The following is a 12137-nucleotide window of genomic DNA, read 5'->3' as shown; positions in this document are numbered from 1 at the left end:
GTACCAAGTTACCAGCCATTCTACACCAATGTTACTAACCATTCAAGGCAAAACGAAGCTCAAGGACAAGTACCTACAAACTCACGCCAGCCGCAACAAACGTACCCTGGGGAAGAAGACTGGACTAGACCAGAAATGCAGCAAGTAAGTACACCTAGAGTTGATTGTGTTCACCCAGTCCACAGCAGCAAGCTACAACATGGATTAAGCGATAGTCCAACGGCGCAACACACAGCAACTCGGCTGAACCTTAACCAATATGGCAATATTGCAAATGAGGATGTGACTGAACAAGAAAAGTCAGAAGACGAAACTGATGCACAACTTTACCAGGTAGTACAGATTGTTGCCAGTGAGAAACCAGAAAATGAGCAGATAACTCCCTATAAGTACAAGAAGACTAAAGTCGCCTGTAAATGGAGATGAAACCGAAAAAATCATAGCACCGATGAGTGAATATACAACTCCAGACTCCAGTGAATCCCCACCAGACTACTAAATAACATCTGTGTATACCGTAAAATCTCACCAAACCAGTAATAAAAAGGTGAAAATGCACATCACCAGGAACATTTTTTGTACCAAGGCGGAGCAACTGTAGCAAATTGGGTACACTACAAATTGGTACAATAAATATACAAAACTCAAAAACAAATAGTCTGTACTTAGAAGAAATTCTTCCTGAACATGAAATACTATGTATACAAGAACACTGGTTACTCAATTTGGAAAAATCTTCTCTAGAAAATGTAAATGAAGAATATGAGGTTGTTGCTACAAATGCAGAAGATGAGGAGCCTTGGTTAGATTATAAGTTAGTACGAGGCTACGTAGGCTGTGTCATCTTTGGAAAAAAATCTTTAAACGGTAAAATAAAACAAATAAAAACAATCTCTACAAGAATAATAGCGCTAGAAATAAATGCCAACCCTAGACCAATATGTCTCATAAACGCCTATATGCCGTCAGAATGGGGACTTTGAATATAAGGACACTTTATGCCAGATAAGGGAGTTACTCTTTACCCATATAGACACCCATGAAGTAATCATATGTGGCGACATGAATGCTTCGATAATCGCTCCAACACGAGAGACCGAATATTTCAGAGCTTCTTAAACACAAATAATCTAACAGTTCGAACTAACTTTCCAGGAAAGAACATCTTCTTTCATCACAACCAGAAGTACTTGACACAAATAGACTATTTCTTGGTTACAGAGGATACAGACCTAGACTTTAGTAGCATTACTGTTCATGACCATAATTGTATCAACCTGGCCATTTTAATCACTGCACAAATTGCTGTATCAATAAGCTGTGAATTAGAACAAAAATCTGTTATTAAAAAGAATATAATCACAAAACCGCAATGGGAAAGGACAAACAAGAGCATGTACAAGAAGAAGATTACACAAGAAATACCGGATATAATGAGTGAACCATCATTAGAAGGGAAAATAAACAAATTGACTGCAATACTTCACAGTGCAGGAAGTCACGCTGTCCCAAAGTACAGGAAAAAGAAGACGATAAAGACGAAGGGTAAAAGTATCTGGAACAAGGAGATAGGTGACGCATCAAGAAGATCAAATGCCCTCTTCGGGTTGTGGAGAAAACGGGTAGAGCTAACAAAGAACTAAAGCAAACAATAAACAAGCAAAAGAAAACCTTGAGAAGACTCCAAAGGCAAGCACTTGCAAGATGTGCACATAAACACTCTAACGATATTATGAAAGCAAGAAAAAGGACTCAAAAATGTTTCACAAACTCGTAAAAAAACAAAGGAAAAGTACAAATAGGAATACCAATGTATTAGAAATTGAAGATAGAGAAATTCATGAACCCACCGAAATACTCAGTGCCTGGAAGGACCATTTTGAAGCATTGGCTACTCACAGTATAGATGATACACACGATGGTAGAAACGATCACCTACTGAAACTTGATTTAGCATCAATGCAGAACGTATACATTGAGGCCACTGAGTCACAAAACAGCAATACGTTTCCCCTTGTAACTACAGAAGAAGTCAAGAATGCAATTAGCGAACTAAATACAGGAAAATCACCATATCTAGCTGAATTATCTGCAGAAAATTTCAAATACGCTAAAGAAGAACTTGTTACTCCATTAACTGAAACAATAAATCAGATATTTAGTGATCTTGACATTCCAGAACAATTAAAAAATGGAATTTTAACACCTGTGCATAAGAAAGGGAAAAGTAAACTACTGTAGCGAACCCCCTCGTCGAGCGTTGGCCTGTTAGCTCTAGAAAGGGTGCTACGTGAGTTCGCCTGGGCCCGGCTTTTGGCAAATACCGAAAGTGTTTTTCATATATAATCTAATTTATGGGTAAATATAACGGAGGCAATTTTAAAGTTTAACTGTAACTTTTATTAACTATAGAAGAACACTAGCATGGCATTACATAATGTACGTATTAATACATAGCGTAAAAACGAGAGTATAATTGATGATATGCTATAAAGACAATTTCTATAACAGTGAAATGTTATCTGTGCATCGCGTTTAGTCCGTAATTGTAAAAGTTAAGCACCATAAATAACTTTAGCTTGTCCTTTAATCACACACTTCAGCTTAAAGAAAACACACTATTTTATAACACTTCTTAGAAATAAGTAACACTTGAAATCAGCACTAGGAACACAGGGATAAAACTCCCCGGAATATGAAATTCACAAAGTATTACTCGTCAGTTAATAAATACACTGTAAGGAATCAAGTTAAATAAACTATCACTGTTCAGTGGTATACATATGATACTCCGTACGTTGCTTTTAACATTGAAGTACGTAAATACGTGATATTGGTATTGTTTACCAAATAGTATCACTGCTGCTTAAACATAATAGACCACTACGCGAATCTAACACAACGATTTAGAATTACAAGTCCATAATAAAGTTTACACTGTAACACACCGTTGGTATTTGGTATCGCAGGTATCGGATACCAATTATACCAATTGGTATCAACGATAGATAAGCTGATTATTAAAATTTATGAACGCTAGATAAACACATATAGCGCGACTTCCATTATAAACACAAATTCTAAGATGTTTTACACTGTAACTCACTGTTGGTATTTAAGCCAAATGGTATATACCAATAAATTTATTGGTATTTATAATGTTTAACACTGAATACCAGTTCAAGGATATTATAATACTATAAGTAAACTTATGAAGCTTGATAGATGAGTATGTACGGTAAAGAACACGGCTATTGGTATACGATACCAATTGGTATACGATGATGCTGGAGATGGAAACAAGGAAAACCAATTCCACACTTTATTTATTTTAAGAATATTACCTCTTCTTTGTTCATGGTTGTATACCAGATTTGGTTTTCTGAACTAGATGGTAGATTTTAAATTGGCATTGGTATTGATACCAGTTGGTATATTTAACATATAATTTTACGTTGGTAGTGTTGGTAGGTGTACCGCACGAATACCGCCCTTGTTCGGTATTGTTTTGAATTTCGCGCCGTTCCCACTTTTATACTCCGATACTTGTGACGTCACGTCTCGTGAGAGTGAAGCGCAATAATGGCGGCTCCAAAACCAGGAAGTGACTTGAAATTACACTTTTATTTAACGATTTTAAGCAACAAACACATTATGAAAGGATATTTCGGGAATATTTCGTAAGTAAATCACATTTATTATCGATATGTATCGGTTGAAAGAAGCGTAAATCAGTTGAATAGCGGAAATCTAGCATTTACGCTAGAAATAAATACTGCCGATTTCAAGCACAAACTTCCATGAATATTTTGATCGCGGACGACGATGCACAGTAAAAATTAAATCTGTAATCAAAAGTATGCATATCTATGTACATCATATTACAAATAAAATGAGTGAAATTACATTTAGAAACAAATATCAACAACAACAAGTGCTATTTTCAACATGGGTGGGGGAACATAAACATTAATAAAGTACAGCTATTAAAGAGGGTAGGACTAGAATGAAATAACGGATCGTTACATTGCCCCCATCCAACTAAGTTTTGGCCCCCAAAACAATTTCAGAGATAGTTTTCACATTACAATTACCAAAAACAATATGTTCACGGCGACTAATGCAGTCTATATATGTAAACATGATGCAGCACCTTAAGATATTTTTTTTTAATAAACACGGCTTAAGATAATTAAATTCGAACACATTAAACAAATAAATTTGAACACATTAAACAAATAAATTTGAACACATTAAACATCATTCATAGTCAATTTGAGTTTAATACTGTACACTATATAAAAAAACAACAATAGCAATACAATATTACAATACAAGTATATGAGAACCTTAATCTTCAGTAATATTCAGCAATCAAATCATGTGTGACATGTTTAAGTAATCCAAAACATATGACAGAACCTACAGTTGCATATAAAACCACATTAATATTAAGACTATACATATTGGCAATAAACCAATATTCGTAATCAGGTTATATACTTGAACCTTAATCAGTAACACATCACCTAAAGCTGCATTTCTCATTCTAAGTGATACTGCAGGTGGACATTAAAACAGTCATATTGATAAAGTTAAAATGTTCCTCACATTCTAATGAAAAACTTCTCAGATGTAATACTATATACAAGAATATATATATACAATGATAATGTGCAAAAGTCCATAAGAAAGCACAGAATATTTCAAAAACACTCACTATATAGTCTACTTTATAGGGTCAATAATGCCAGTCAACAGTTAATTTCATTTCCACTGCACTTTTCGAAAGTCTAACACTCGCATGAACAACTGCGTTTTTAACGTCTTTGTTTACTCAAAGGTACTACACTCGCACTAAACACACTGCACTGTTCAATTTTTCCAATGACGGCTTCTACCAACTCGGGCAGATTATAGTAATATGCTTCGTAATACAGTTCATATAAGTACCTGAGATCATGTGGTAATGTGCGTAGATCACAAGAACCATTCCTAATAAAGTTTAGAACAAGTCTGAAGTGAGCAGGATCTCGGTCTATGAAATACTGATTTCCATACCTAGGGGTCATCCCATTTTTCCCTACAATTTTCGCCAGTAGACAGTTTGGATCTTTGGATAAAGTCACTCTTGAAGTTTCAAACTTTTGTCCTCCAACATTCAATATAATTCTTTCCTGCTGGGTCTCTTCCAGTAAAGGGATAATATCAAAATCCATGGACTCATTCTCTTCTATTTCTACATCATTACTTTCACCTTCCTTTTCTATTACCTTCTTATTTTCAATTTCTCCTTCACCTGATTCATTAAGCTTTTTCTGAACAACTTCTTCCTTACTTGTTTCACTATTCATTTTCTGTTTACATTCTTTATCGGGGGCCTCCGTGGCCGAGTGGTTAGAGTCGTTGACTTCAAACCATTTGCCCCTCATCGATGTTGGTTCGAAACCTCATTTGGGGCGTAGAATTCTTCACGTGAGGAAGCCATCCAGCTGGTTTACGGAAGGTCGGTGGTTCTACCCAGGTGCCCGCTCGTGATGAAATATGCACGGAGGGGCACCTGGGGTCTACCTCCACCATTAAAGCTGGAAAGTCGCCATATGACCTAAAATTGTGTCGGTGCGACAATAAACCCAACAACAAAAATTCTTTATCACTTATCCCTTTCGTTTCACTTTTTCCACTTTTATTCATCTTTTCACTTCCTTCACAAATTTACTTTTCACTTTCTACTACACTGGTTTGATTTCTCTGGTTGTTCTCATTTTCATTTTTATGAGTCTTTTCACTGATTTCACTATTATTTTCCTTTTCACATGTCTCATTATTGTTTACCTTCTCACTTTCTTTTTCACTAGATTCACCGTTTTTCTTTTCACTGACCTCTCCATTATTATTTTCATTTGTTTGACCCTCCAATTTGTTTTCACCCTTTTCACTATTATTTTCCTTTTCTCTAGTCTCATTTATATTCATTCTTTCACTTTCTCCTTCACCGGATTCACCATTTTTCTTTTCACTTGGTTTATCATTAATTTCTCTGCCCTTGGTATTTTCAGTTTGTTTTTCACAAGTCTGATTACATTCTTTCTTGTCACTTTTGGTATCTTTTGTTTCACTTCTCTGTCCCTGTTTACCTTTCCCACTATTCTTCTGTTCACTATCTTTTCCATGTGTTTGACCTTTCTTTTCATTTCCATCACCATTCTTTTCCGTTTCACTTATGCCACTATGTTTCTTTCCACCACTATTTTCTTTTGTTTGACTGTTCTTTTTCCGTTCGCTAACTTCATCATTCTTTCTTCCTTTGAGTGTTTCAGACTTTTTATTTGCACTTTCCTTTTCACTTATTTGTCTTTTCTTTTCCTTTATACTTTCTTCATTTGTTTCACTTGTCTGTTTCTTAACACTTACTTCATCATTCTTTTTCTTTTCACTAATTTCACTTTTCTTTTTCTTTTCACTAGCAACACTTGTCTGTCTCTTTTTAGTTACCTCACCATTCTTTTTCTTTTCACTTGTTTCACTTTGCTTCTTTTCGTTATCTTTAACACTTACTTGTTTCTTAGTCTTTTCAATTTCGTTTTCACTAATTTCACTTTTCTTTTTCGTTTCACTTTCTATTTCACTAGCAACACTTGTCTGTTTCTTAACATTTACTTCATCATTCTTTTTCTTTTCACTTGTTTCACTTTGCTTCTTCTTTTCATTAACACTTCCACTAGTCAGACTATTCTGTGTATTCTCCTTCTCTTCGTCGTGCTTACTCTTTTTGTTTGTTTTATAGTTTTCATTTTCACTATGTTTTTCATCAATTTGTCTTTTCTTTGTCTGTTTACTTTCTACACTTGTTTCACTTTTCTGTTTCTTTTCACTTATAACACTATTCTTTTTCTTATCATCTTTGAAGTCTGGCGTGTTATTTTTCCTTTACAACCTTGTATTTACTATCGAATCGTCGCTGTCGCTGTCCGATGAGCTACCACTCTTGCCTCTGAACTTGGTCCAAGTTCGTTTTCTCTTCTTTGCGACTGCAACACTGACTGATGACAAGCTTGACAATGTTGTCAAGGATGAAGAGCTTGAAGAGCTGCTCTCTTCGGATGAAGAGTCCGAAGAATCGGTCTCGGAAGAAGAACACGTTTCTATTATTCTTTGTTTATTTGTTCTTTTTTTCTTGTGTGCATTTGTTTTACTGTCATCTCTCACTTGTGTTTCTACTTCATCTTCAAAATCTAGCTCTTCCTCACTTATATCCTCTAACTCTAGGGATTTCAAAATTACACTTCTTTTTGGACTGTCTACTGGTGATATTGGATTATTTACCATAATTTTGATTTCTTTATCTAGTATAAAGTTATTGGTGTCATCCGTTTTGACACTTTCATCATCATTACCTACTGATGTCGGACCGTACTCTTTTTGAAGTAAACGCAAATCGCGTAGATATCCTGCCTCTACGCTTTGAACCAGATGTGGAAGTTTTTCCTTCTTCCACTGGAAAAATTTATTGGCGGCACCGTCCCGCTCGCCATCTGGGTCCATCAAGACCAGATCCTGCATTTGTAAATTGGAACACTGATTGTGATTGTAAGACCGCCTTGTAAATAACTTCCTACAGCGCAAACACTGATACATGAAATGACTGTGTTTTTCCATCACATGCCTTGAAGCCAGGTAATATTTATTGAATACCACATTGCGGCAGGTGACACACAACCACTGTTACAAATAAAAACAAAATGATTGTTAAACAAGAACATGTATTTGAATATAGATCACAAAAATGCAATGTACAGATATAAGTTCCCCTATTGATATATGTGTCTGATTAATCAAGGCTCAGTGTCCCGTTATAGCGTTTGAGTCTGTCATGGTGTACAACTTTTGGCTTTGAACGTCTGTTTAACTGAATTCTATATACAACATCATTGATTTTCTTCAGAACATGGTACGGTCCAGTCCATCGTCTGGAAAGTTTAGCACTTAAGCCGGGTTTAACTTGCGGATTGTATAACCATACAAGGTCACTGACTGCATATGAATTTTGACTTACTCGATGATCATACTTGCGTTTCTGAGAATCACTCGCAATTGCAATATGTTTACGCGCAAGATTATGAACTTTTTCTAACTTTTCAGTCAACGCTTCGGCATATTCGGTTTCTGTATTGTTAGTTTGATTTTCAGGACTTCCCAAGGCCAAATCAACTGGTAAGTCTATTTCACGTCCAAGCATAAGCATGCTTGGAGTGAAACCTGTACTTTCTTGAACAGCAGAATTATGTGCCATTGACGTAATTGGCAGAAAGGTATCCCAGTCCTTCTGATTTTCAGACACAAATTTAGAGAGCATAGACTTTATTTTTCTATGCCCGCGTTCAACAAGACCGTCTGACTGGGGCCTTAAGGCAGTTGTTCGAGTCTTTTCTGACCCTAGAATTTCGCACATTTCTCTAAAAACGTTTGATTCAAAGTTTGTACCTTGGTCGGAATGAATTTGTTTTGGTACTCCAAATACCGTAACAAATTTCTCTACAAAGTTTTTCGCAACTGTTGTAGCTTCTTGATTTCTGATCGGGAGAGCTACTATCCACTTTGTAAAATAATCTACTATAGTCAGAACATATTTATTTCCTTTGTTACTTCGGGGTAATGGTCCCATGATATCGATACCTATTCTCTCTAATGGTGCACCAACATTATATTGCTTTAAAGCGGCTTTTGCCTTTCTCTGAGGGCCTTTCTGAGATGCACATACATCACAAGACTTACACCATTGCTTCACATCTTTGGTCAGTCCATACCAAAAGAATCTCTGTCTTACTTTCAGTTTGGTTTTTCTTACACCAAAGTGACCTCCCGTTGGACTATTATGTAATTCCTCTAAAACCTCCGGTATGAAAGTTTTAGGTAATACAGTCAGGTATTCAGAAGTTTTAACATCAACACTTTCCCAAAGGTGGTATAAAACATCATCAATTATTTGTAAGGAATCTAACCTATTCCAATAATACTTAAGTTCAACAGAACTTGGAGCGACTTCAGACCACTCAGGCCTCTTGTTTGTGTTTATCCATTGCTTCACTGCTCCTATTACAGAGTCCTCATCTTGAACTACTGCAATAGTTTCTTGGTTCAGTGTAGCAACCATTACTCTCACTGGTATAAAACCAGTATCTTTCCTATTCTCACATGTGAGGACTTCTTCATCCTTATCACATGTTTCACCAAGAATATCCTTCTGAATTTCGTTCTTTAAATCAGTTTTACTATTAAACTCAACACTATCATCTTCTACTACTGATGTTTCATTCTTTTCAGTAAGGACGTCAATGGCCTGCATATTTAAATCCTTACTGATTTCTACAAGAACATCAACATCATCACGAACATGACTGTCAGTTGTTTCTTGGTAGGCACTATCTGCGCGCTTATGGGTACCATCCAAGTATAAAGAACAACTAACACCATTACTGATACCACAACCATATTCCTTCTCACACGTGTTCTGACAAACATCCACTCCGGCAACTGAAGTGGACTTCTTGTCTGTCACCTCTACACCAATCTTTGCACTATCTTTTGTATCTTTCTTTTCTAGATTTGAATCGTATGTAGGCTTTGTATACCTAACATCTGCTCTGTCACAGTAACTACAACCATTGTAGCTACATGGCCGTCTTGACAACGCATCTGCGTTTGAATGAACACGCCCAGGTCTATGTTTAATATCAAAATCATATATCGACAATACCTCTAGCCATCTGGCTATCTGTCCCTCTGGGTGCTTAAAGTTCGTGAGCCATCTCAAGGCCCCATGATCACTCCTGATAACAAAATGACGGCCAAATAAGTAATGGTGATAATGCTTCACTGAGCATATCACGGCAAGGAGTTCTCGCCTGGTCACACAGTAATGTCTCTCCTCTTTCGAGAGACACTTGCTAAAATATGATATCACTTTTTCTTTATCACCCTGCACTTGCTGTAAGACTGAACCGATCCCGACGCCACTTGCGTCCGCATCTAGAATATACATTCCCTCAGAGATAGGATAAGACAATATTGGGGCATTAGTCAATGCATGTTTCAACTCCTGAAAAGCTTTTTCGCATGCTTCTGACCAAGAAAAGTGTGCACCTTTCTCGGTCAGCTTATGTAAGGGTTTTGCAATTGTAGAAAATGATTTCACAAATTTTCTGTAGTATGAACATAATCCTAGGAAACTTCGAATTTCGCGGACATTTCGAGGTGTCCGCCAATTTTTCACATCCTCTATTTTACTTGGGTCAGTTGCCACTCCATTTTCACTAATTAAATGGCCAAGAAACCCAACCTGTTTTTGAAATAAAACACACTTTTCAGGACTCAATTTTAAGTTAGCCTCCCTCATTCTAGTAAATATCAAATCAAGACTTGTCAAGTGCTCATCAAAAGTTATGGAGTAAGCAATTATATCATCAAGATAAACTAAGCATTGTTTCCAGGTCAGACCTGCTAACACTCGTTCCATCAACCGTTCAAAGGTAGCGGGCGAGTTACATAAACCAAAAGGCATAACAGTGAATTGCCACAAACCACATCCTTGGACTGCAAACGCTGTCTTATGTTTATCTTTTTCGGCCATACCAACTTGCCAAAATCCTGATTTACAGTCTAGTGTACTAAACCAAGCTGAACCTGATAATGCGTCTAGAGTATCGTCAATTCTTGGTAAAAGTTGACTATCTTTCGATGTACAATCGTTGACCCTACGGAAATCACAGCAAAAACGAATAGAACCGTTTGGTTTGGTTACCTTTACCACTGGGCTACTCCATGGACTTACAGAAGGTTCAATAATTGGGTACATGGCGGTACGATGTTAGATACGGACAATGTCTTGTCAGGGTAAAACCAGTAATGTCAAAGTAGGGGATCGAGCACAAGACCCTGACTTAAAGGGGTAATCCATCCTTATAGCATTTTAGTCATTAAATGGCATTATAAAGGTAAAACGCAGTTCACTGTTTTCTTTGAACCACTGAGGGTTCTTTTTACCAAATGATCGATTTGGAAATGCAAAATTGCGAGGCTGATTGGCCTAGCTTTTATATTTTTATGTAGAAGCTGTAATACATGTTAATTTTACTAGATCTGTAAAATCTATGAGGATTTTTCTACATTTTATGCGTTGAATTTAATCATTATGATTGGTGCTTTTGATTTTCAAACAATATGTTTAAGTGTCAAAAATATTTAATTTAATATAATTATGTAAAGACATCTAAAGATCCCGATTTGCGTTTGTGTTTTATTCAAGATACTTTCGTTTGTCGGCAGAATTTGAGACACAACATTAATTGCAATTTTGGCAGTAAGCAATTAAAAACGATTAACTTTTATTAATTAAATTAATGTATTGCCTATAATCCGAGTCTGCGGGGCGTGAAAATACAACGACCTTGGTCGTAGCGGATTATCGATTTTGTACAATACCCTGTCACCAAGGTGATCTAGCAAGGTGTCAGTGATATGACAAGATTCTGTGTACATATCAGTCACCGATGCACTTCATGATAAATGGAAGACCGCTATATTTATTTTCAGTTATATTTTCTAGCCTTTTCAAAAATTTACGAGTTCGGCATTTCGCCGCTCCTCGAAATATTGGGGCGGCGGGTGCCGCCCCTGACACCCCAGCTCCTACGCCCTTGTATTTATATAGTGTTGACATTAACTTTATATGCATATAAGTAGTATCGTTTGATCAAATGTAATCAATTTACTACAATACACAATTTACTGTTTGAACTTTTAAAAAGATTCGCTATCAAAATGTATTAAATCACCATGTGCATGATCTACATAGCCAACTGTCAGCTATATTTGAAACACATTTTTTTTGTGATACCATTTTCCACAAGATTTATTGTTACGCTGTATCATGTCATCTATAATGTCCGGCATTTCACACGTACAGTAAAGTCTATTTTTTTTTTTTGCTGTTTTTGGCTCATTGCAGGGCATTTTCGGCATTTAGGGAAAAGTTCAATCTTATTTTTTTCAATGCATTGCAATGAACCACAGATAGAGCTGCACGTGCTTTCAAACGGGCATTACCTTCTGTGATATTTTACATGACGTCATAATTG

The 12137-nt window shown here is 36.4% G+C and overlaps 3 protein-coding genes across 3 annotated transcripts; all 3 read right to left on the bottom strand.

Annotated features, from left to right (window-relative positions):
* Positions 1–2039: 2039 nt before the first annotated feature.
* LOC123526816 (BTB/POZ domain-containing protein KCTD4-like) lies at positions 2040–5369 on the bottom strand. The gene has a single exon (XM_053523320.1). The coding sequence runs from the start codon at positions 5352–5354 to the stop codon at positions 4821–4823; it is 534 nt and encodes a 177-aa protein (XP_053379295.1). The 5' UTR covers positions 5355–5369; the 3' UTR covers positions 2040–4820.
* A 346-nt stretch (positions 5370–5715) lies between these two features.
* On the bottom strand, positions 5716–7563 carry LOC128548174 (myb-like protein X). Its single transcript, XM_053522601.1, has 2 exons — positions 6993–7563; positions 5716–6911 (listed from the first exon to the last, which is right to left on the bottom strand). The coding sequence occupies exons 1-2, from the start codon at positions 7561–7563 to the stop codon at positions 5716–5718; spliced, it is 1767 nt and encodes a 588-aa protein (XP_053378576.1).
* Positions 7564–7831: 268 nt separating this feature from the next.
* Positions 7832–10855, bottom strand: LOC128548173 (uncharacterized). Its single transcript, XM_053522600.1, has one exon. It carries the CDS (start codon positions 10853–10855, stop codon positions 7832–7834), a length of 3024 nt encoding a protein of 1007 aa, XP_053378575.1.
* Between the last annotated feature and the right edge of the window lie 1282 nt (positions 10856–12137).

This window comes from Mercenaria mercenaria, chromosome 14 (genome assembly GCF_021730395.1).
Source record: "Mercenaria mercenaria strain notata chromosome 14, MADL_Memer_1, whole genome shotgun sequence".
In the NCBI taxonomy this organism is placed as follows: domain Eukaryota; kingdom Metazoa; phylum Mollusca; class Bivalvia; order Venerida; family Veneridae; genus Mercenaria; species Mercenaria mercenaria.
Note: the sequence above shows the minus strand (reverse complement) of the source record. Positions and strands in the feature narration are given on the sequence as shown.